Source organism: Carcharhinus amblyrhynchos, chromosome 15 (genome assembly GCF_965287045.1).
Source record: "Carcharhinus amblyrhynchos chromosome 15, sCarAmb.v2.hapA, whole genome shotgun sequence".
Taxonomy (NCBI): Eukaryota; Metazoa; Chordata; class Chondrichthyes; order Carcharhiniformes; family Carcharhinidae; genus Carcharhinus; species Carcharhinus amblyrhynchos.
The window spans coordinates 75,242,034-75,268,885 of NC_137338.1; the positions used below are offsets into that span (position 1 = coordinate 75,242,034).

The window sequence follows — 26,852 nt, forward strand, 5'->3', positions numbered from 1 at the left end:
AAAGGCAGACGCTAGTAAATTGTTACATCAGGCTGATTGAAAACTGCTTATATTGTTTCTGGTGCTTTGAACTGAAAATTACTTAAGAAAGTTAGCCAAAAAACAGTACTTTGCTTGTGAAGACCTTGGCCAAAGGTCTCCCTTCTCACTCGTCATAAGAAACATAGTAGATGAGACAGAAAGTTCAACAGACCATTCAAAGGTCTGTTGAGTTTGGGCAGGAATTTCCTGTTTGAGGGATGTGTAGCTGGAGAATTCCTCCCCTCCCCCACTTATTTCAACATTGGCCTGAGAAACTCAGGAAAAGTTGTGCAGAGGGAAATATGAATGAGTGTCCATTCCATTCCATTCATAGAATCCCTTCAGTGTAGAAGAGGCCATCCGGTCCATCAGGACTGCACCGATTCTCCGAAAGGGCATCTTACCAAGGCTGTCTCCCCTGCCCTACTCCTGTAACCCCACACATTTACCATGCTAATCCACCTAACCTACACATCTTGTACACTAAGGGGCAATTTAGCATGGCCAATCCACCTAACCTGCACACCTTTTGGAGTGTGGGAGAAAACCGGAGCACCCGGAGGAAATCCACGCAAACACTGGGAGAGCATGCAAGTTCCACACAGTCACCCAAGGCCAGAATTGAACCTGGATCCCTGGCACTGTGAGACAGCAGTGCTAACCACTGCGATTCATAATGGGAAAGGTCATCAATTTAAAATGATCACTAAGAGAGTGTGCGAGGAGGTTAAGGGAATGTTGTTTACATAATATGCTGTCGGCGAATGGAATGCCTTGTTACTCAGTGAGTGATTGAAACAGAAACATTCCACACTTTTAAGATAAAAATGGAGCAATATTTGAAGAAGTCTTACATTGAGACGGAGTGGGGTTGATAAAATTAATTTTGAATTGCTCTGGTGATGTGCCAGACAGCTGCAGAGGCCTGAATGGTCTTGTTTGGTGCTGTAAACTGTGATGAAGGTAATATCAACTGCTGACAGTCAATAGCACAGATTTGTCAGCCCCCACATAACAGGTAATAGTGGTCATTGGCCACTAACCTCCTGTGCAGCAGTTGCACTAGAATGAGGGCAGCACAGGAGCATAAAGAGTGTAGACAGTGCAAGTGATGCACTTGTAGGACCGGGATCCAAACACAACAATCTGGTCACTGCGGAGGACTAGCAGAATGAGTGGACCTAGCACCCCCCCAGTGGTAATGAAAATTACAATTGCCTTCAACTTTTATACCGCACGGACCGTCCAGGAATCTGCAGAGAACATCATAGGGGTCAGTCAGTGTGACATTCCCTACAGCATTGAACAGATTGTGCATTTAGATTAGAAACAACACAGGGTCAGCCCTTGATGTCCCGTGGCTCCACACAGTACCTTTCTGCAGACTAACAGTGCACTTCTTGTGAATATACAAGTTTACAAAGATCTGAGCATTAAAAATTTGATTTGGTGCGATTTTAATTACAATTCTGAATGTGTGAGATGACTTAAATTGTTTAAAAAATGTTTTCAATTTATGATGCATCCAGCAGTTTTCTCATTTCTCAGAACCCTAAGTTTTGTGGCATTGTCCAATTTTCAATTTTTTTGCATTTCTAACTCTACAAGTCAAGGTCAAAGTGCACACCAAGGCCCAAAAGAAATAGGTAAGAGATGTTATGTCACAATAAATTGTCTTACTAGACCATACTTTTCTTTCAAAGTGTCAGCTTGACTGATTTTGGTAAGAGTGCTGCCTCTGGGTCTGATGGGTTTGAATTTATAACCAAGATTTGAGCAGAATAGTCAATGTTCCACTGAAATACTAAGGGGCAGTACTGCATTCTGAAAGTGCCAATGTAAGATGTTAAACCAGGCTTCCTCCAATGTTTCATATGGATGTTAAAAACTCTCTGTTGCTATTCTTGGAGCAGGTCGTTCTCATGTCCTGGTGAAAGTTTCTCTAGCAAACCTTAAAACAGGTCGAATCACCATAATACACAACTGGTGCAGATGTTTGTCACATTTTTCTGCAGCAGTCATTGCATTTCCAGACCCAAAAAGCAGTTCATTCAGGGAATATTTTGATACATTTTGGACGAAAGTATTTCATCATAAATAAAAGATGCATTTTCTTGATTTTTTTATCTGGCTACTGTATAGTAGTATTGTGGACATCTCCTCCCTTACCTTGGCAGATATGTCATAACAAATAGATTGTTCTTTGTGCTCACATATCCTTTTTGCTGTCAGATAAAGTCAACCAAACCATACCAATGATACTATCTGCGTGCACAATTGTAAAGGCAAAATAACTGCGGATGCTGGAGTCTGAAACAAAACAGAAAATGCTGGAAAATTTCAGCAGATGTGGCAGCATCTGTTGATACCTGGTTACAAATATTGTTTGATTATTATTGGAGTATGACACATTCTGCGGGAGATGCCAGCATGGTGGTGACGTTACTGGATGAAAAATCCAGAAGCGACAGGCACAGATGCTGCCGGACTTCTGAGTTATCCAGCATTCTCTGTTTTTATTATTAATATTCTGGGGGCATGGGTTCAAATTCCATTACGGCAACTCACTCACCCCCCCACCTCATTCTCTCACACACAAACACATGACTGCGCACACACTGATGGCAATTTCTTATATATTTACAGATTAAAGCTCTTTCGAAAACCTGTATTTGACTCTTACCTTTTTTTCCATTGTTGCTAAATCAGACTGCTTGTCTGAGTGCTGGATTGAGCAGACATTTACCCCAATTAAAAATGGACAAGATCGAAACCATTGTTTTTACTCCCTGCTCCAAACTCTAATCCATACCACTAACTCCAACCCTTTCCTTAGTGTTACCTAAGACTAAATCTGATTGATTGAAACCTGATTTCACATTTAACCCTGAGATTAACTTTTTACCATATGTTTGCACCATTACTAAGACTGCCTATTTAACATTGTCCGACTCTGTCGCTGTCTCAGCTCATCTGTAGCTGAAACCCTCAATCATGCTTTTGTTACCTCTAGATTTGACTATTCCAAAGCACTCCCACATTCTGCTCTCCATAAACTTGAGGCCAACCAAAACTCTGCTGCTAGCGCCCTTACTCATATCAAGGCAAAGTGTCCATCACCCTGTGCTCACTAACTTACACTGGCTCCCATATGAGCTATGTCTTGATTTTGAAATTCTCATTCTTGTTTTCAGAGCTCTCTACGGTCTTGCCCCTCCCTATCTGTGTCGTCTCCTGTAGCTCAACATTCTCAGAGGAATCTGTGCTCAATTAATTCTGGCCTTATGGGCAGCCTTGATGTTAATCACTGCATTATTGATGGCTGTGCCTTCCTTCAGTTGTCTAGGTTCTGGAATACCTTCCCTGCATTGCCAGCTTTACGTCTTAAAAGCTCCTGTAGACCAAGCTTTTGGTCATTGGACCTCGTTCCTCGATATGTGGCTTGTTGTCCTATTTTGTTTTCTAATGTTCCTCTGCCTTGGGATGTTTCATTATGTCAAAGGCACAATGTAGGTACACATTGTTGAATGCGGAAGATCAGTAATCTTATCACAATAAAGTCAATCTTTGACTGTGTGCAATAGTGTAAAATGGGCTAATTAGTGGAACCTAATCAGATGTAAAAATGTTTGGGCGTTGGGACCATTTCTTTAGCCCACCTCCTGTAAACGGGCACAGTATGAGAACATGTTGGGGAGCTGACCCAATGCTCTTCCTTCCAAATTTACACAGCCTGGCCTCCAAGACTCTCCCTGTGGGGCTGATAGATTCCACCCTTTATCATCTGTTTTACACTATATTCAAGGTTCAGATCTACCTCAATGTTATTCCTGTAACGCTGCATTCATAATTTAAAAATGCTTTCTTATTTAAGGGTAATCAGTTCTGACACAGATGAAAGTGACGAGTTGCCAATATTTAATTGCAACAAGAGGCCAAACACTGATGAATCTCGTAAGTAACAAGGTTTGGTTTCACTGTTGTGAATATTTGTACAGGTTTTATTGTTCATCTAAGGAAGGGAAATGTTGCCATGACAACACATAATAGCCAACATTAATAGAATTACGTTATATGGTTGCTCTTAGCCGTGGAATATTTTGGAATACCTTGGCCTGCATGTGTTGACAGTTTGGTAAATTAAAATCTGGCCCTACAGCAATTGATAATTACATAAGTTTATCATTTTCTCCAAAGTATTAATGGGTGGAATCTATCAGCCCCACAGGGAGAGTCTTGGAGGCTAGGCTGAGTAAATTTGGGGAATTTCAAAGTAACCTCATTGCAGTGATAATGTAAGCTTTATTTGTGACTAATAAATAAACTTTAAACTTTTTTAAACAAAATTTTGCCATTTGAAATTCATATTACTAAATATTATATTTCCAATTTCTTAATGTTGTTCTTTCCTCTCCTTTAGTAACAATTTCATTGTTTTTCCCACCAGTGATTTTAAGGTGACAGGTCTATAATTCCCTGAACATGTTCTTTCCCTTTCTTAAATCTAGAAATGGCATCAGCTATCTGCCAGTGCACTGACACTACACTATTTTTCTAACAAATTAGATATAGCTGTATCTCAGTAATTGCTATTATGTCTGGTTCCTCCCAGTGGATGATTTCTACAGTACCTCTGTTTTATTACGAATACTATACATTGCTATATGGAAATTTTAGGATTTTCTTACTTTATACTTAATCTTTTTAGACTACTGTTCAATGGATGGAATTTACAGCCCCACACCAGGAGCCAGTCGGCAGACTAGATGGGGTGGTAAAGTCAGATGTCATGGTGGCAATATTGTGCCCTACACCTGCCTTGCCTCTACTGGTATCAGCTGCAAGGCATCAGGTGGCCTGTCTACCCTTGGGCCAATTGATGCCCTTAATTGGTCAATCAGTAGTTACCTGTTATTTTTCTCTTTGGTTGCTCTGGGGGAATAGAATACATGAGCTGGTTTCCCATTGCCTTCCTCGTGTGCTTGAAGGAAGCACAAATCCTTTCCCCAAAGGACCCTTCCACCTGTAAACAGACAATGTCCTTTGAGATTCTAGCTCTTCCACCATCGCCACTGAGAATACACTGGTCCCACCACTGACCATCGCTCGTAACATGAGCACGGGACACTAACTTGGGTCTGGGACGACTTGCAAATGATCACCCCCTGAGGTTTCCAGTGATTCTTCTCTTCTGTACAATAGAATTTATATACAATATTCTATACAATAGAATATTCTATACAATAGAACATTCTACACATTAGAATTGTATAGAATGTGAAATATCTGTTAAGTTTGCTGTACATGCAAAATAGATTTACATGATTTGGACTTTATTGTTTCTCGACAGCATGAACTTCTGATCAAATTATTTACACCTTTGTTTAGTATATTTAATTATTCTCACTACCAACCCCCGTGCAAACAACAGCAACACAATTCTGGTCATTAACACCTGTTATCTATAATTGTCACAACAAGCTGTTTTAGGAGTATAGTTCCCTGGCAATGCTGTCCCGTAATTAACCTTTTAATGGGGGAATTGTTCTGTTTGTTTAGGAGATTCAAATTATATTTAAAAGAGTGAAGTGAGTTTGGAATATGGCAAATTCAGTGAGATACATACAAGCAGAATCTCTTGAATGAAGTGGTGTTGACACAACTAAATTTATCACAAAATGAAATGGCTGTCGTATTTACATTTCGTACAGAAACTGGATCCAAACAAAGGAAGCTTGGAAATGACGATCAAACACAAGATCAGGAGGTAATGTGATGGAAACTTTGTCTCAACTCATACAAATCGTTTAACCTTTGGATTTGTCCACTTGAATGTTTATGTTTCATAACAAATAATGGGAATGGTGGAAGTTCCAATTTATCAATGATCAAGTCTCATCTGACATAAAAGATTGCTCATTCCATCAAATTACCAAAAGGAAGCTAAACGATCTCTTGGCTAATTTTGGGACATGGCTAGCGCTGAATAGTTGCCACATTTACCTACGTAACAACCTGGACCAAGCTGAACGATGTGACTTATTATCGGTTCCCATTTTTGTTCTCCCGCATCAATTCTTATATTATTCTTATTTCAGGAATTCCCTAATCCCAACTCCGATCATCCTGCAGAAAATAGGACCAACTCTTCAAACGGTATGTTTAACTGTCAGAGATTTAAATTAAAAGTAACACAAGATCTTAATATTATGTTCTATTGTTGAATAAGCTGGAAGAAATTCAAAGACAATAGCACTACAAATGAAACCATGCTCACTTTATCATCATAAGGGGCATATTGTCAAATCAATTATACTTATCACTTGGTATAATTAGGTGGAATTTAGAGATCCATCCTTGGAAATAGGAATGGGTCATTCAGCCCATTTATCCTGTTCTGCCATTTAATATAATCATGACTGATCATCCACTTCAATATTGTTTTTCCCTACACTATCCCCATAAACGTTTGTCGTTGGCATTTAGAAATCTGTCAGTCTCTGCTTTAAATATACTCATTGATTGAGCTTCCACAGTCCTGTAGGTTAGAAATTTCTAAAGATTCACAATCCTCTGAGTAAAGAATTGTCTCTTCATCTGCTAGGAAGCCTAAGTGGCTGCTCCCCTTATTTTGAAATTGTATCCCTCTGGTTCTAGACTCTTCAATCAGGAAAAACATCTGACCTGCATCTACCCTGTCTATTCCTTTAAGTACTTTGTAGATTTCAATGACATCACCTCTCATTCTTTAAAACTCTAGAGAATATAGGCTCAGTTTCCCCAATCTCTTTTCATAGGACAATCCCTCCAACCCAGGAACAAGTCCAGTGAATCTTTGTACACTCCTACTATGGTAATGATCTCCTTCCTAAGGAAACGGGATCAAAACTGCAGATGGTACTCTAGGATGTAGAATATCCTGGAGGCATTAGTCCCATTAATGTCTCCAACAGAATTTGCTTACTAATTTCCTTTTAATTCCTCATTCTCTCTCATCCCATGGATTTCTAATTTTGGAAGATCTTTTGTATCTTCCTCAGAGAAGATGGACACAACCTAATTGTTTAGTTTCTCTGTAAGAGCAGGTCAGAAACTGGCAATGCTATGGCAAATAACTCACTTCCTGGCTCCTCTAAATCTTTCTAACATCTACAAGGCACTGGTGAGGGGTGTGTTGGAGTATTCTCCACTTGCCTGAATGTAGCTGCAACAACACACAGGAAATGGAACACCATCCAGGAAAAAGCAGCCCATTTGATTGGTATCCCATTCACCACCTTAGACATTCACTTCCACTACCACTGAGGCATAGTCCCAGCGGTGTGTACCATCTTTACGATGCACTGCAGCAACTTTCCAAGGGTCCTTCAATAGCACTTTCCAAATTTGTGACCTCTACCAGCTGGAAGGACAATGGCAACACTTTCATGGGAACGCCATCATTTCCAAGTCCCTCCAGTCATAAACCAGCCCAACGTGAAACTGTATCACCATTCCTGCATAATTGTTGGGTCAGAGACCTGGAACACTCTTCCTAACAGCACTGAGAGTGTACCTATGTCACATGGACTACAGCATTTCAAGATCGTAGCTGATTAACACCTTCTCAAAGGCAATTAAGGGTGGATAATAAATGCCCGTCCTCCCAGCGGCGTCCACATTCCTTGAACAAACTTTAGAGAAATGCATATGTTATTTTTAGCTTGCCGGTTATTTTTCCACATCTTGCCAGGATTCTATCCTTGAAGTCCAGTTTAAGGGTGGTAATCATAGAAAGTCATAGAACACAACAGCACAGAAGAAGGCCGTTTGACTCATTGAGCCTGCACCGATAGCAATCCCACCAGGCCCTAACCCCATAACCCCAGATATTTACCCTACTAACCCCTTTGTCACTAAGGGGCAATTTAACATGGCCAATCCACCTAACCTGCACATTTTTGGATGTGGGAGGAAATGGAGCACCCGAAGGAAACCCACGCAGACACGGAGAAAACGTGCAAACTCCACACAGTTACCCAAGGCTGTAGTTGAACCCGGGTCCCTGGCGCTGTGAGGCAGCAGTGCTAAGCACTGTGCCACCTTTGGGCATACTTAGCATGTTGTATCACATGGTAAGATTGGAATAATGGAGTATGATGTTATAGCTTGATGCTCCCTGACGTTGGCCGAAAGTTTGCATGCAGCTGGTTAGAGAGTTCAAGGAGGGCAAGTCTGGTCTGGTCAAATGATGTACAGGCATCAACTACAAATGTGCCAAGTAGTAACTCAATTAAAATCTAATGAAATGCAAGTCAAATCAGCAAGAGTTACAGGTTGCTGTGGAAACTTGTGACCCAGGCTGAAAGGCAAACAGCCATTCAGTTTGTTTTGCTTCATGTTACTAAGACTGGGGTAAATAAAGTCTTCTCGTTTCCACTCCTCAGGGTAATTGTAACAAAGTTTGAATTTTTTTAAAAGGTGTGACTCTTTTAATTCAATATGTACATGACTGTATGTAAAGCGATATGGAGAGATAAACCAGCTAGGTAAAAGGTACAAATATGTCCTGATTATATACATAGACATGTGCACTAGCATGCAATAAGAAATAGGTTGCAGGGTGGAGAAGGTATAATTGCGAAGAGTTAAAGTCTGTAAGAAAGAAAAACATATATGTTCCAACATTTCTATGGTGGTATTGAATTTCTAGTTTTTGTGGTTGATGCAAGTTGGTTATTTTTTGAGAGACAGTCCCTTTTAACTGTAATCTGTCTTTTTCCAAAGTGGTTGCTATGTTAAAGTTTCTTTCATCAAAATTCATATACTCCAAAGTATAACAGAGAAATGATCAGGAACTTGAAAATAGCAGGGAGAGAGAGATGCTGTTACAATTCTATTCTACAGAATTCTTTCTAATACTGTAACAGTAAGAAGTCTCACAACATCAGGCTAAATCCCAACAGGTTTATTTGGTAACAAGAGCTTTCGGAGCCCTGCCCCTTCATCAGGTGAATGTGGGCACATATAAACAAAGACTCAATTTATTAGATAATGGTTGGAATGCGAGTCTTTACAGGTAATCACATCTTTACAAGTACAGACAATGCGAGAGGCGAAAGAGTTAAGTATAGGTTAATGAGGTGTGAATTGCCTTGAGCCAGGACAGTTAGTGAGATTTTGCAAGCCCGGGCAAGTCGTGGGGGTTACAGGTAGTGTGACATAAAACCAAGATCCTGGTTGAGGCTGTCCTCACCTGTGCGGAACTTGTCTATCTGAAAAGCCTTCAAGACACACGACAACGCAGAATCGCCCAGCACAAATGGACAGCCAAATTCCATTCCCCTCCAAAAACTTTGCGCTACCAAATAAACCTGTTGGACTTTAAATTGATATTGTGAGACTTCTTACTGTGTCTACCCCAGTCCAATGCCAACATCTCCACATCATAGATACTGTAACAAACAGACAAGTTTATAATCCCAGTTTTCCGTGTGTGGGGTTTTGACCACGTGGCAACTGGCTATTAGTACACAATGGAGGGTATTAACGAATGAGCTTTGATCTTGCATTGTCAAAGCTATCAGGATGCCATCAAAACAAATCAGGGGTTCTTAACATCTTCCTTGCACAATGATTGTCATCAGTCTTCCTTTGTTCTGGGCAGTTTCAGAATATCTGGTGGCCTACTGTCCTTATGTTTTGTAGGGAGTTCAGATAATGGTAGATGTGAAGTCCAAGTGTGAAACGAAACTGTCAAGACATGTCCCCTGGCAAATCCATACTTGGAGGTTTCTAGAAACTTGGCCCATTTGTAGGCCAGGTGACAGCCATTTAAAACACAATAAAACACAAAAAGTCATAGTGTCATAAAAAAAGCTGAAAAGTTTGGCACTACAATCTTTTCACACAGTTTTTTGGGTGGGGGGAGACTGGGAGACCTCCTCCCAGTATTTCCCCCACCCCCTCTGATCATAGGTCTTCTGCTGAATGCATCTCTCCTGAGAGATCCATTCTACCTTAATGCATCTCTCCTATATCTCTCCTTTAGTGGTGGTAAAGAACTTGTTGAATTTGTGAGAAAAGAATTACAACTCTATCTAGAACTCAACATAACACCGGATACTACAGCCTGATCCTATGAGGCTGTCAAAGGTGTATTTAAGAGGTTCGCAACATCTCGTTTTCTTGTACACAAAAGAAGAAAAATGAATTAAAACGGATTGAATTAGAACAGGAAATACAACACTTGGAACAGCAACTCTAAAAGCAGCACTCATCCACTTTGGCCACCCTCATAAAGGCTCGCAGAGCTTTAGATACCAAAAGAGAACATGCTGGAAAATTTCAGCAGGTCTGGCAGCATCTGTAAGGAGAGAAAAGGGCTGACGTTTCGAGTCCAGGTGATCCTTTGTTCAGACAAAGTGTGTTTCCGATTTGCAAACTGGAGATATTATGAACTTGGGAACACGGAAAGCTTTTGGTCAGCATTTCAATTTGGAAAACAGAAATCATGTAATATTGCTCCAAAACTGAAGTTACAGACACCCCATCACTTCTTGTCCAAATCAGAGCAAATCACATCTGCTTTTGCTGATTTCTAAAGGAAATCATACAAGGATTCTGATACCTATAGGGATGTAGGAAAATTAATGACTTTCTACAGGACAAGGTTATCAGAAAATAGCACTAAGGAATTAGACAAACCTATCACTGATTTGGAAATTGATGAAGCAATTGATGCACTTAAAAATAATTTTTAAAATGTCCCGATTTTTACAAAAGTACTTACACCTTTACATCAACAGGTTTATCATCATTCGCAAGAAACTGGATTAATGGCTCCTGCATGGAGAAATGCAGGTCATTCCTGTAGAGGGTAGGGACCCAACAAAGTGTGGGTCATATCACCCCATATCGTTAGAGTCATACTTCATAGAGGTTTACAGCATAGAAACAGCCCTTCAGCCCAAGGGATGTCCACTGGCAAATCCGTGCTTGGAGATTTCTAGAAACCTGGCCAATTTATAGACCAGGTGAAGCCATTTAAAAACACAATAGGCACAATCTTCCTAAAAAAGTCATAGCGTCATAAAAAATCTGAAAAGTTTGGCACTACAATATTCCCACGCTGTTAGTTTTACTTACTATTACTTACGGGGCGAAAAACTGCAGCAGGCGACGGTGCAGAGGGACCTCGGGGTCCTTGTGCATGAGTCGCAAAAACCCAGCCTGCAGGTGCAGCAGGTGGTCAGGAAGGCTAATGGGATGCTGGCCTTCATAGCGAGGGGGATTGAATATAAAAGTAGGGAGGTCTTGCTGCGGCTGTATAGGGCATTGGTGAGGCCGCAGCTGGAGTACTGTGTGCAGTTTTGGTCGCCGTACTTACGCAAGGATATTTTGGCCTTGGAGGGAGTGCAGAGGAGGTTTACTAGGCTGATACCGGAGTTGAGGGGATTGAGCTATGAGGAGAGGCTGAATAAACTAGGCTTGTACTCGTTAGAGTTTAGAAGAATGAGGGGAGATCTCATTGAGACGTATAAGATGATGAATGGGATGGATAGGATAGAGGTGGAGAGACTCTTCCCGCTCAGAAAGGACAGTAGGACTAGGGGGCACAGCCTCAAGATAAAGGGGGGGCGGTTTAGAACGGAGTTGAGGAGGAACTTCTTCACTCAAAGGGTGGTGAATCTCTGGAATTCTCTGCCCGTTGAGGTGGTGGAGGCTGCCTCGCTAAATATTTTTAAGACGCGGGTTGATGGGTTTTTGATAAGCGAGGGGATTAAGGGTTATGGGGAGAGGGCGGGAATGTGGAACTGAGACACGACAGATCAGCCATGATCTTACTGAATGGCGGGGCAGGCTCGAAGGGCTGGATGGCCTACTCCTGCTCCTATTTCTTGTGTTCTTATGTTTTTGTTTGTGTGTGTGTGTGTGTGGCGGGGGGGGGAGAAGCTTGTGGAGACCTCCTCCCAGCAATCCCCCCGCCCCCCTCTGATCATGGGTCTTTTGCTGTGTCTTGGAATCAGGAGCAAAAACTTACCTGAATACATCTCTCCTTAGTGGTAAAGAACTTGTTGAATCCATGCCATCCTTTTTTTAATGCCCCAATTGCCTGCATTTGGCCTGTATCCGCTATACCCATCTTACCATGTGTCTGTCTAAACGACTTTTAAAAGACAAAATTGTACCTGCCTCTACTACTACCTCTGGCAGCTTGTTCCAGACACTCACCACCCTCTGGGTGAAAAATCGTGTCTTTCCCCTCTCAACTTAAACCTGCCCTGCGTTTGGAAAAAGATATTGACTAACTGATCTATGCACCTCATTATTTTACAGAGCGCTATATGATCTCCCTCAGCCTCCTATGCTCCAGAGGAAAAAGTTCCAGTCAATCCAGCCTCTCCTTATAACTCAAACCATCAAGTCCCGGTAGCATCCTAGTAAATACTTTCTGCACTCTTTCTAGTTTAATAATATCGTTTCATAAGAAATAGGAGCAGGAGCAGGCCATCTAGCCCTTCGAGCCTGCCCCGCCATTTAATAAGATTATGGCTGATCAGAAGTGGATCAGTTCCACTTTCCCACTTTCTCCCCATAACCCTCAATTCCCCTGTCTATCAGAAATCTATCTGCCCGTGACTTAAATATATTCAGCAAGGTAGCCTCCACCACTTCAATGGGCAGAGAATTCCAGAGATTCACCACCCTTTGAGTGAAGAAGTTCCTCCTCAACTCTGTTCTAAACTGGCCCCCCCCCCCAACTTTATTTTGAGGCTGTGCCCTCTAGTTCTGCTATCCTTTCTAAGTGGGAAGAATCTCTCTACGTCTACCCTATCTAGCCCCCTCATTATCTTGTAAGTCTCTATAAGTTCCCCTCCTCAGCGTTCTAAACTCTAACGAGTACAGACCCAGTCTATTCAATCTCACTTCATAAGCTAACCCCCTCATCTCCAGTATCAGCCTGGTGAACCTCCTCTGCACTCCCTCCAAGGCCAAAATATCCTTGCGTAAGTACGGCGACCAAAACTGCACACAGTACTCCAGCTAGGGCCTCACCAGTACCCTGTACAGTTGCAGCAAGACCTCCCTGCTTTTATATTCTATCCCCCTCGCTAGAAAGGCCAACATTCCATTTGCCTTCTTGATCACCTGCTGCACCTGCAGACTGAGTTTTTGTGATTCGTGCACAAGGACCCCCAGGTCTCTCTGCACTCTGCACTGTAGCATGCTATATATGCATCTATAATAGGGTGACCAGAACTGTACGCAGTATTCCAGTGTGGCCTCACCAGTGTCTTGAACAACTTCAAAAAGATGTCCCAACTCCGTATTCAGTTTTCTGACCAATGAAACCAAGCATGCTGAATGCCTTCACAATGTGGTCCAACTGTGACTCCACTTTCAAGGAGCCATGAGCCTGTACCCCTAGATCTGTTTGTTTGGTAATCCTCTCCAATGCCCTTCCATTAATTGAATAAATCCTGCCCTGGTTCAATCTATCAAAATGCATCACCTTGCATTTATCGAAACTAAACTCCATCTGCCATTCGTCAGCCCACTGGTCCAATTGATCAAGATCCATTGCAATTCGAGATAACTTCCTCACTGTCCACTGTGCCACCAATCTTGGTGTCATCTGCAAACTCAGTAACCATACCTCTTATGTTCTCATCCAAATTATTAATGTAAATGATAGATAACAGTGGACACAGCACTGATCCCTGAGGCACACCGCTGGTCAAAGGCTCCAGTTTGAAAAACAACTCTCTACAACTACCCTCTGGCTTCTGTCATCAAGCCAATTTTCTATCTATTTAGCTTCCTCACCCTGGATCCCGTGAGATTTAACCTTATGCAACAACCTACCATACGGTACCTTGTCAAAGGCCTCGCTAAAGTCCATGTAGACAACATCAACTGCACTGCCCTCATCTACCTTCTTGGTTATCCCTTCAAAAAAAACTGAATCAAATTTGTGAAGAAATGATTTTCCGCTCACAAAGTCATGCTGACTGTCTCTAATCAGTCCTTATGTCTTTAAATGCCTGTAAATCCTGTCTCTCAAAATACCTTCCAACAACTTGCCAACCAAAGATGTGAGGCTCATCAGACTGTAGTTCCCAGGCTTTTTCCTGCAACCCTTTTTAAACAAAGGCATAACGTTTGCCATCCTCCAATCTTCAGGCACCTCTCCTGAGATTATCAATGATTCAAATATCTCTGCTAGGGGACCTGCAATTTTGTCTCTAACCTCCCACAATGTCCTGGGATACACTTCATCAGGTCCTGGGGATTTATCTACCTCGGTGCACTTCAAGACTTCCAGCACCTCTTTCTCCGTAATATGTGCATTCCTCAAGACATCACTGTTTATTTCCCCAGTTCCCTAACATCCATGCTTTCTTCAACAGTAGATACTGATGAGGAATATTCATTTTAAGATCTCACCCATCTCTTGTGGATCCGCACATAGATGACCTTGTTGATCCTTAAGAGGCTTAAGGATCACTTAATTGTGATCGGAAAGTTCTAACATCAATACTGACTCATAGAATAAATAGACTAATAACTGCGATTATACACCCAGACTAAACTGGATTTATAATGGGGCATAACTCTGGAGAGAATCTCTGTGGGCTCCTTTATTATCATGTCACATCCCCAAAGTAGTGGAGTAGAAGCATTGATCTTATCTTTAGATGCTGAAAAGGCGTTTGACTGCCTGTCATGGGTGTAACTAGTTCGGACTTCATCCACCTGGGGGTTTGGACCCAGATTATTTATTCATGTCCATGGGCCTCTGTTAGAATGAATGGTCATATATCTGAAGCCTTTGAGCTAGAGAAGGAAACAAGGTAAAGCTATCCTCTGTCCTCCTTCTCTGCCATAAGTATAGAGCCCTTAGCACAAATGGTGAGGGACACAAAAGGTGTTATTAGCTGGAGAAGAGCACAAATGTCATTATATGCTGATGTTGTCCTGCTATAGTTAACAGATTATTCAGTGTCAATATTTTATTTGATAGAGTATTATAAAGTTTGGTTATTATTCAGGGTGCAAAGTTGACATTGATAAAATTGAAGCGAAGGAAATAAGTGGACAAATACCCAACCATATTAAGACACAAAGTGCCTTTTAATGGCACAGTCGGGGCATTAAATATCTTGGTATTCTCGTCTTAGTATCAAATGATAGAATAGATGGAGCAAATTACGCCAGTATCATTAACTACATCAAGAGTGATCGCGATCAGTGGCTGTCCCTATCCCTCTTTCTCTCTCTCTGTTAGGGCAGATTGAAGTATTTGGGATGAATTCCTTTCCAGGTTGTTGTACATGTTCCAGATGCTACCTATTCAAATTCCAAAATCTACATTCAATATTCTGGATCTCCTATTTCATATGGCAAGGAAAATGACCCAGGGTTCAATTTAAAACATTGCCGTTTACTAAGTCAGGAGGAGGATTCACATTCCCAAATTTTAAATTCTAGTTTTTGGGCAGCTCGATTAAAATCTATGACAGCTTGGTTAAGGGAAAGAGTAGAACTGGAATGGCTGAACCTGGAGAAACTGACATGCCAACTCTCATTAACAGCACTGCCAATTACAGGTAATAGCACAAGGGATTGCAGAATGACTGAATGGACAAGATTGACTTTCAGCATTTGGAAAGAAATTCAGAAATCCATTTGATTTACCCAGCCCAATCTTGGCTGTAACCACTATTGGGTCTGTAATGACATTTTGTACCCTCCGTGCACGATGAGGACTTTAAGAAATGGTCTGAATATGGTCTCACCTTCCTTCATCAGCTGTTTCAGCTCTAAAATTATTTGCGCAGAATAGAGCGGATTTGGCCTTTAGAATACTTTTTTTTACATAATTGCAGATAATGCACTTTCTTTTAAAACACGAATGAAGCTGTTCTTGAGTCAGTTGGTATGAAACCTCAGACTTTTGTATCTTTTTTCCGACGGAAGAAGGTGGAAGAGAGAATGTGTGGGGTCCTTAATTATGCTGGCTGCTTTGCTGAGGCAGTGGGAAGTGTGGACAGAGGCAATGGATGGTAGGCTTGTTTGCGTGATGGATTGGGCTACTTTCACGATCTTTTGTAGTCTCTTGTGGTCTTGGGCAGAGCAAGAGCCATACCAAGCTGTGATACAACCAGAAAGAATGCTTCCTATGATGCATCAGTAAAAGTTGGAGAGAGTCATAGCTGACATGCCAAAGTTCCTTAGTCTTCTGAGAAAGTAGAGGCATTGGTGGGCTTTCTTAACTATAGTGTCAGCTTATGGGGAGCAGGACAGGTTGTTGGTGATCTGGACACCTAAAAATGTGCAGCTCTCGACCCTTTCTACCTCGTCCCCGTTGATGAAGACGGGCATGTTCTCCTTTATGCTTCCTGAAACCAATACCAATCTCCTTCGTTTTGTTGAGGGAGAGGTTATTGTTACCACACCAGTTCACCAGATTCTCTATCTCATTCCTGTTCTGTCTCGTCACTGTCTGAGATCCGAGCCACTACAGTGGTGTCGTCAACAAGCTTGAAAATCGAATTGGAGGGGAATTTGGCCGCGCAGTCATAGGTGTGTAAGCAGTACAGTAGGGGGCTGAGAACACAGCCTTGTGGGGCACCGGTGTTGAGGATTATCATGGAGGAGGTGTTGTTGCCTATCCTTACTGGTCTGAGATTTAGGAAGTTCAGGATCCAGTTACAGAGGGAGGTACCGAGGCCCAGGCCATGGAGTTTGGTGATGAGTTTCGTGGGAATAATAGCGTTGAAGGCTGAGCTGTAGTCAATAAATAGGAGTCTGACATAGGTGTCCTTGTTATGTAAGTGTTCCAGGGTTGAATGCAGGGCCAGGGAAATGGCGTCTATTGTGGACCTATTGTGGCAGTAAGCAAACTGTAGTGGATCCAGGTGGTCCAGGAGGCTGGAATTGATTTGTGACCAGCTATCATTATCAAATTCTTGTTTATCGATTATTTCAACACTTCTCTACGTGTAGCTTGATTCTCTATTAAAATGCCCCTTGTAACATTGTTTCTTTCATATTCCTGTCAACAGCACTGATGATTTTAATGTAATGAACAATTCTAACCCTGTTAACCATTTTAATCTTTTATATCTGTATGCTGTGAGAAAGAAAAAACAATTGGAAAAGAGCGCATCTTAAATAGTGTGTGCAGTTTTGGTGTCTCTGTTTAAGCAAAAATGTCCAAATATGTGTGGATTAGGTTGATTGGCCATGCTAAATTGACCTAGTGTCAGGGTAAATATGTGGCGTTATGGGAATAGGGCCTGGGTGGGATTGTGGTCAGTGCAGACTCGATGGGCCAAATGGCCACCTCCTGCACTGTAGGGATTCTATGAGTCTATGTCAATGCACTGGAGGTAGTTCAGACGAGGTTTACTAAATTGATACCAGAAATGAGTGGTTGCCTTAAGGAAAGATTGGAAAGACTGGAAAGATTGGGCTTGTTTCCATTGGAATGTAGAAGAATGAGGGACTTGATTGAATGGCATAAGATCCTGAACAGGTTTGACAAGGTGGATGTGGAAAGGAAGTTTTCTTTTGTGCGAGAACCCAGTACGCCATATTAAAATTAGTTGTTACCCTTTTCAGGACAGAGATGGGGGTGGTGCAATCTCAGAATTATGCTTGAGAAGGGGGTGGATTTTGGGGATGAGGGGCGCTGTTGGTGATTGAATATTTTTCAGTTTGTGATAGCTAGACTCTCATTTTGTCAGGAAATCAAAGGTCATCAGGGGTAGATGGGAATGTGGAATTCGAAATCCAGACAGATGAGCCATGAATGGCAGAGCAAACTCAAATGATCAAATGGCCTCCTGCTCTTATTTTGTATGTTCATCTGAGGTAGAGGGTTACCAATCAAACAGGCTGATTTTTCCTGGGCAGGGGGGCATTCAGCTTCTTGAGTGTTGTTGGACTGCAGCCATCTAGGCATGGGGAATATTCCATCACCTTCCTGATTTTTGCCTTGTAGATAGCTGGACAGACTTTGGGGAGTCAGGAGGTGAGTTACTTTCTGCAGAATTTCCAGCCTCTGATTTGTTCTTGTAGCCACAATATTTATATGGTTTGTCTAATTCAGTTTCTGATCAGTGGTAACTCTGAGGATGTTGAAAATGGCCAGATCTTTTTTGGGTGTTGTTGATTGAAGGATAAATTCCCAGAGCATTAAGAAAATGCCATTGTCTATTACATTCGCCTGAGAGGGAGATGAGATTTATTTCTACCAAAAGATGGCACTTCTGACAGAGCAAGTTAGCCTTTGCACTTTGTTAAGGTTCCAGTCATGATAATGTGCTCACGTCCCTCGAGTGAGACTTGATTCCATGATTTTCTGCTTCAGTGTGAGGTTTGATTTGATTTGATTTATTGTCACAGTAGCATACAGTGAAAAGAATTTTCTTATGCAGTACACAGACAAAGCATACCGTTGATAGAGAAGGAAATGAGAGAGTGCAGAATGTAGTGTTACAGTCATAGCTAGGGTGTAGAGAAAGATCAACTTAATGCAAGGTAGGTCCATTCAAAAGTCTGACGGGAGCAGGGAAGAAGCTGTTCTTGAGTCAGTTGCTATGTGACCTCAGAACGTTGTATCTTTTTCCCTAAGGAAGAAGGTGGGAGAGAGAATGTCTGGGTTGTGCGGGGTCCTTAATTATGCTGGCAGCGGGAAGTGTAGACAGAGTCAGTGGATGGGAGGCTGGTTTGTGTGATGGATCGCTGAATCAAGGTTGTCAGCCTGTTGGATGTTAAAACTGCCACTGGTTTGAAAGAGTTTTTCTTTCATGTTTGACTTTCTATCATTCTCAGAGGTAAGTAGCATTTTAGTGATTTTTGCAATTCTCCCATGACATGTTAAGGATTCTCAAAATCATCTTTGTCTGACTTTATTAGGTGCATTGGCAACACTCAGTTCTCCTTCAGTGTACCCAAATAGGCACCAGAGTGTGGCGACTGAGAGATTTTCACAGTAACTTCATTGCCATGTTAATGAAACTTACTTGTGACACTAAAAAATAAACTTTAAAAAAACTTTTATTTTTAATTATTCTCTTTCTCTTTGTGAAGCAGAATGGTCACCGTCCTTGTTCAGTGGAAGGACTCATCAAGATGGTCAAATTGAAGCTCAGTTGGTTGCGGTGCATTGGAGTATTGTTGAGGTGTGTTGGCACGTAATTGAGAAACAAAATCAGGGAGATAAAGGATGCCTTCATATATCACTATGTCAGTGATTGACAATGTAGTGTCTATAACATCCATGGTGAACTCAACAAATAGGACGATCTGACAAAAACAAGGGTAGAACAAAGGTTCGAGTTGTGGCTTTTGTTGAAGTATTTCATGTCAAACACCTCTTCATAAATTGAATCCAGGTATCTGATATTTCAATTCAAATGATAGTTGTATTGTTCCTAATTGTAGCACGTGGAAGTGTTTGTGAAGCAAGTGATTCATCTGCATGTCACCTGACACCTTTAGGCCCAAAGGGACATGATTCTGCAATACCTGCTGTAATGCAAAGGGAAAGAGCAGATTGATATTTCAAATATGGACCCCTTACCAGAAATGGAAACTGGGACTAATGAAGATCAGTGGCGGTGAGGGAGAAAATGCTAAGAGCTCAGTAATACTGGCTATTGCCACAGAGAGGCAGTTGATGGGATATTTGATCTGCAAACAAAAGTTAAATGACAGTCAACTGGCTAAACAGCATAATCTCTGCCTCACCATCAGCAATCACATGGGAGACCGACCAATACTTTGTTTTTCATTCTCGGACTGTGGTCAAAATCCGGCAGAGTAGTACAAGAACCATAGAATCCCCACAGTGTAGAAGATGACCGTTTGGCCCATTGAATCTGTACCAACCACAATCCAACCCAGGCCCTATTCCCATAACCTCACATAGTTACGCTGCTAATCCCCTTGATACTAGGGTCAATTTATCATAGCCAATCAACCTAACCTGCACATCTTTGGAGCGTGGGAGGAAACTGGAGCACTCTGAGGAAACCCATGCAGACAAAGAAAGAACGTGCAGACTCCGCACAGACAGTGGCCCAGCTGGGAATCAAACCCAGGTCCCTGGCACTATGAAGCAGCAATGCTAACCACTGTTCTACCTTGCACATTCATTCATACCTTAAGAGCTTTAAAGCACAGTCACATATTAGGAGACTAAGTTGGATTTGTACATCAATGTGACAGCTTCATGATCACTTTTACTGATAACTGTTTTATTTCCAAGCTTTTTTAAAAGAAGTAAAATTTGGAAACTGCCAGAGCGGGATTTAAACTCGTACTCTCAGAATTACTAGTCCGTTAACCTAACCACCACACTATCATACTCAATATTATATGTAGAAAATTAAAAATGCAACCCATTGACTTCGGCAGGACCAGAAGATCCTACTGGGGTGCGAAGTTGGAATATCCTGGCTTTTGTCTTTTCCACGCCAATTGCCAAGGAATCAACAGTCAGGGTTCAGTCACACTGTGTCCAGTGCTGAATGATTCCTCGGTTTGGAACTGAGAATCGGAATTTCTATTTTAACCAGAAATGACTCACTAACCACGTTATAAGCAATACATCTGTCTGTTGAGCTGAAGGCTTGAACATAGGATTAGGAGTCGGCTTCTCAGACATAGATCTGTTCTGCCGTTCAGTTCAACCAGGGCTGATCTGTATCTCCTCCAGGTCCATTGGTCATCTTACCAAATAAAAATCTACCTCATTAAAAATTTTTAACTGATCTGTCTTCAACAGCTTTTAAGGGGAGGGGTTTTCTGGTTTCCACTAACCTTTTGTGTGAAGAGGCTTTTCCTGAAATGATTGACTTACTCACCTGGCCTCCTGAATTGAGCCGACATGAACTTCACACATTCCAGAAGCCCCGGTGCCTAACAAAATGTTCTGTGGATCATGCAAAATTTGAATCTGCCAAAAACTGCCTTAATACAGTGGACCTGCTACCACCAATGTTTCAGACTAGTTGCTTCCTATGACTTGAGTGTTTTATCAGTTGCATAAAACTGAGATTGTTCTGACTGTGCTCATTTGAGTCAATGTTGAATCATAAAATTTTGCAGCACAGAAGGAAGCCATTTGAGCCATGCTGCCTATGTAGTCTCTTTTAAAAGAATCATCCAATTAGTCCCACTTCCTGCTTTTTCCCTATAGCCCAAAAATGTCTATCTTTCAAATATATATCCAATTTCCTTTCAAGTTACAATTTGAATCTGTTTTGACCATGGTTCCAGACAATGCATTGTTGATCAGAACAATTTGATATTTGATTTATTATTTCACATGTATTAGCATAAGTGAAAAGTATTGTTTCTTGCACGCTATACAGACAAAACATACTGTTCATAGAGAAGGGCACGAGAAAGTGCAGCATGTGGTATTACAGTCACAGCTAGGGTATAAAGAAAGATCAACTTAATGCAAGCTAAGTCCAATCAGAAGTCTGATGGCTGCAGCAGCGAAGAAGCCGTTCTTGAATTGGGACGTGACCTCAGACTTTTGTATTTTTTTCCCCCGATGGAAGAAGGTGGAAGAGAGAATGTCAGGGGTGCGTGGGGTCCTTAATTATGCTGGCTGCTTTGCTGAGGCAGCAGGAAGGATAGACAGAGTCAGTGGATGGGAGGCTGGTTTGAGTGATGGATCGGGCTACATTCACAACCTTTTGTAGTTCCGTGCTGTCTTGGGCAGAACAGGAGCCATACCAAGCTGTGTCACAACCAGAAAGAATGCTTTTTATGGTGCATCAGTAAAAGTTGGAGTCATAGCTGACGTGTCTTCCGAGAAAGGAGAGGCATTTGTGGGCTTTCTTAACTGTAGTGTGAGCATGGGGAGACCAGGACAGGTTATTGGTGATCTGGACATCTAAAAACTTGAAGCTCTTGACCTTTAAAATGTAGAATATATTCTTCCCTCTGGGTCTCCTCTCGAATATATACCAGCCATTAATTAAGTAGATTCTATGAAAATGTCAGTATAGTGTAAGAAAATTTTGTTTTCAGGTAATACTGTTTGTTTATATATTTTTCTACTCATTTAAAGCAACACTTTTTCTTCTAGCCTGTTAGTACCAAGAATTCACATCCTGATCCACCTCCCATTTCAGGTACAATCATTTTATTTTGTATTTCATTTACTGAGCTGAAATGCAAGCAGCAAACCCAAAAATAGCACTGTCATGGCAATTATTCATTCAGTTACAAACAGTATGGCAGATTCCTTGTCCTATTAGATTACATGGCCAATCAGTCCAGTTAGTCCACTCTGTTTATACCCAGCACAAATCTCCCATTCCATTTCATCATCTTGCCCTTTCAGCATATCTTTCTATTTCTTTCTTCTTACATATTTGTCCAGTTTCCTTTTGAAAGCATTTATGCTATTTTCCTCAACCATTTCCTGTGGTAGTGAATTACTCATTCCAACCAGTGTCTGAGCAAATAAATGTTCCCTGAATTCCCTATTGGATTTATCAGTAACCATATTGTAATTCTGACCCTTAGTTTTGGATTTTGCCATAAGCAGAACCATCTGTTCCACATCTGCTTCATCTAACTTATTTTTGGCGTTAAGTCCTCGGCTAGTTCACCTCAATATCTATCTAAAGATAAAATGCTATCAATCCAGTATTTCCCAATAGTTGGAATCTCACTTGTTCAGATACTATCCTTGTAAATCCTTTTTACAATTCCTCCAGAGCTTCTGAGTTCTTTCTATCGTATACACACCAGAATGTTGCATGATGTTTGAAGAATAGTTTGATCAGGGTTAAAATTCAAGTTTTACAATTATTAAAATAAAATTTTAACATAACTTCACTACTTTTGAATTTTATACCCTGGGTATCAGTCCCAATTTCTGTTAGAATTTTTAATTGCTTTGCTGACCTCTGATGCTGTTCTTAAACTCAGAATACAGGCGAGAATAAAATTATTTTGCTTTTCTACTGCATTCAGTTTGTTGTTTTTTAAGATACTTGGCAAGGAAAGATCAAAAGTATCAGATCACAATGAACGTCAAGGTTCATTTAGCCATCAGACTGAAAGTTGCATTCTTCCTGAGTGCTAGCTCTATTGGCCTGGTGTTTTATCTTCTTTCAATTTTATCAATTATTTTCTCCTTTCCTATTCTGTCTGCATTAATCATCTTCTTATGCTATCCACGAGCTAAATGCTTATTTTGTTAACATTGAGTAAAATATAATAATTCAGTATCTGCCATTAATGTCATTTATCTTGCACATCCTTTGGTTCCCCACCCCTTGTTTAATTTTTCTTTTATTATTTGTGTCTATGGAAATATGGTGAGAGCAGGTAAAGGGGCTTCAAAGAAAGAGTGGGAGGAAAGTTCAGATAGAGGGAGATTTAGAGCTCCAAAGATAAAAGTTTGAGGCAATAGAAAAGTATATTGATGTGGGTAAAACAAGCTGAAAGGGACAAAGACTTTAACAACAGTATTACAGAGCAAGGTCCATGCAGAAAATAATGATTTATTAAAAAAATGAAGTCACTTTTTCTGAATGCAGAGAGCATAAGATGGTATAAATGGAGATAAATGGTTTTGACCTGATTGCCATTACAGAGACATGATAAGATAATCAAGGTTTGGAAATAGATATTTCAGGATACATAACATTTTGAAAGGACAAGCAAAATGGAAAAAAGCAGTAGCACAGCCAATAAAGGACAGCATAAGGGCATTAGTGTAAAGGAGTAGTGACTCAGAAAATCAGGAAGTAGAATTAGTATGGGTGGAAATTATGAACAGCATGCATCAGAAAATGCTTACTGTAGGTGTATCATTGGACAGAGCATTAAGTAATATGTTATTGGGGCTTGTAACAGAGACAATGTGATAGTTGTGGGGGACTTTAATCTTCATATAAACTGGAATAACCACATTTACAAAGGCAGTCCTGGAAGATGAGTTTATACAATGCTTTGATGGAAGTTGTGGGGGTGGAGGGGGTTGCGGGATGTGGGCAGCATGGTTGTTAACACTGCTGCCTCACAGCACCAGGGTCCGGATTCAATTCCGACTTCGGGTCACTGTCTGTGTGGAGTTTGCATGTTTTCCCTGTGTCTGTGTGGGTTTCCTCCCACAATCCAAAGATGTGTGGGTTAGGTTGATTGGCCATGATAAATTGACCCTAGTGTCAGGGGATTAGCAGGGTAAATATGGGGGTTTACCGGAATAGGGACTGGATGGGATTATGGTTGATGCAGAGTCAGTGTGCCGAATGGCCACCTCCTGCACTGTAGGGATGCTATCATTCTAAGTTTCCTGGAGCAATATGTTGTAAAATAAATGAGGGATAAAGCTATTTGAGATATTTTATTGTTCAATCAGGCAGGGTTAATTAGTAATATTATAGTGAAAGATTCATTGGGAAATAGTGATCATAATACTATTAAATTCCACAATACGTTTGAAAACAACATGCTCCAATCATGGACCAGAATCTTACACAAACCCAACTGCAAAGATATGAGGGGAAAGCTGAGGGGTTGTTTGAAAAAATAAGCATGTGGCGGTAATAAACAGTGGGAAACCTTTGAAGAAGTAGTTCAAAATGTTAAATATTTGATTCCAGACCCACAACAATGTATTGACTCTTAACTGTCCTCTGAAGTGGCTTAGGAAGCCATTCAGTTCAAGGACAATTAGTGATGGGTAGTAAATGCTGGCCCAGCCAGCTATGCCCACATCCCATGAACAAACATTGAAAAAATCCATTAGCTATGAAAGACATGTCAAGAAAATTATCAGATGAAATCAAGAAGGAACTATCTAAGCAGCTGTCCCTTCCTTTTAATTTTTAGGGTCTGTTATGGTCAATATGGTGGTGTCCAGAGTGGTTTATTCATCATGTTAGAAAAATAATTGATGAGCACAGGTCTCATAAGTAAAATAACTTCTGATTTGTTGTGCAAGATCAAAAGAATGAATCATTGCACATTTAAGAGTCTCACACAGATTGATATTTATTTTACAGATGAAAATGAGCCAAATGATGGGAACTGCAGTGATACGAGCACAAATGTAGACCAAGTATGTTTGATAAAGTTAAATTTGGCATTGGGTTTCTAGTTGATCTAATGTGTGCTGCTATAGAACAAGCTATATTACATTGTTTATAATTATTTAAATATAAATCTGCAATGAAATATAGCTTAATTAAACCGCATGCTAATAGATACCTGGATGATTAGATGATATAAATGTGGCTGTGGTTTTCAATTCTAAAGTAAAATTTATTCCATCACATTTCATATACGCCAAGCTAAGCATGGTTTAGGCATATATAATTGCTTTATTTAAGGCCTCTTGTCACTGTGAATCTTCCTTGGTATGAGAAATAACAGCATGGAAACAGGAAATTTGGCCCAACTAGTCTATGGTGGTGTTAATAATTCACATGAACTTTCTGCCAATCAATTTATTTAATTTATATCAGAGTACTCATCTATACCTTTCCCCTCATTATTTAGCTAGCTGGCCCTTAAATGCATCTATATTATTCCCCCTTGTATAGGGGGTTCCACATTCTAACAATTTTCTGATCAAGAACTTCCTACTGACTTCCTTATTGGACTTTTTAGTGACAGTCTTTTATTTAAGATCTCTGGTTTTGGATTCTTCCACAAACAGAAACGTCCAATCCACGGGCATGTGTGGATTTTTCTGAAAAGAATCAACATTGCTAATAAGCTTTAAGTATATTCACTGATGATGGGTGATTTTTGGTCTAGAAGTGAAAACTCATCCAATAAATTTTCAAAAAGCAGCAGAGGCTCTTTGGAATTGCTTTTCTCCTTGACTGTTACTGGTCTAAGCAACAACTGGAATAGGTTCATTCCCTTCAGACAAAAGCAGCCCTCAGTTTTGAGTTCTAACCAGGACTCCCGAGTTTATGTATTTATCTACTCCTATCGCTATAACGAAGTGGATTTACCCATTTACCTATTTCTGACAAAGTGTGAACATTTTCTATCAAAAGTTATTACAATATTTGTAGAAAACAATGTTTTTTTTAAAATAATTGAATTTCCAATAAATACATGAAAGGCTGACATAAGATATATGTTTTTAAGATTTTTACTATAATAAAAGACTGAAAGCACTTTTGATTAAAACACATCTTTCGAGGCAACCCCTTTTATCTTAATTGAAAGTGCATTTCACGGATATAATTAGACTAGTCTTTAAGTGGACATTAATTTCTCCCAAAACCAATCCAAGGTGACTTTTAGTTGCCAAGGATTTTTTCGTCCTCTGTTCCTCTTTTGGCCTGGGAACCCTTAATCATAGAAATGTCTTTCAAAGTGAGCCATTCTCCTACTGGAGATTCTTCCTCCAGGACAAGCTAGGTGAAATTTCCAAGCTTGTTTAAACTCATGAATTCAGTCATTTCAATCAGAGCGTGAAAACTCATCTGCATTCCTACATAGTAAACAGCAACATCTTACTGCCTATAACAGTTTTCTGTCTTGGATCCTGGCAGAGTTTGTGTTTGTGTTTTTAGGTTGCAGTATGGGCCAAATCACCACCTTCTGCACTGTAACAATTTTGTGGATATCTTAAATCAGTTTCCTCTTGAAACTCATCTCCATGGCAATGTGAATCACATCGGCATTGTACCTAGGGAGAAATGCCAATTTGCTCTCAAGACCCCAACTCTCTTTTATATTGGAATTAAATGGACAGTTTTAAAGTACAGCTATTTACAAAACAACATTCACAACACTAGGATTTTGGAGACTCAGTCAATCCACTGTTAGCACACAGGCTC

The 26,852-nt window shown here is 40.7% G+C and overlaps 1 protein-coding gene across 1 annotated transcript in view; it reads left to right on the plus strand.

Moving 5' to 3' along the window:
• The window catches only part of LOC145352889 (uncharacterized), a 140,424-nt gene that overhangs the window by 105,898 nt on the left and 7,674 nt on the right, over window positions 1–26,852 (plus strand). The window contains exons 29-35 of the mRNA XM_080203190.1: window positions 1,630–1,667; window positions 3,896–3,975; window positions 5,733–5,788; window positions 6,120–6,177; window positions 19,105–19,196; window positions 22,121–22,166; window positions 25,056–25,111. Coding sequence (XP_080059316.1) covers window positions 1,630–1,667; window positions 3,896–3,975; window positions 5,733–5,788; window positions 6,120–6,177; window positions 19,105–19,196; window positions 22,121–22,166; window positions 25,056–25,111 — 426 coding nt within the window. The remainder of the gene's footprint in view (window positions 1–1,629; window positions 1,668–3,895; window positions 3,976–5,732; window positions 5,789–6,119; window positions 6,178–19,104; window positions 19,197–22,120; window positions 22,167–25,055; window positions 25,112–26,852) is intronic.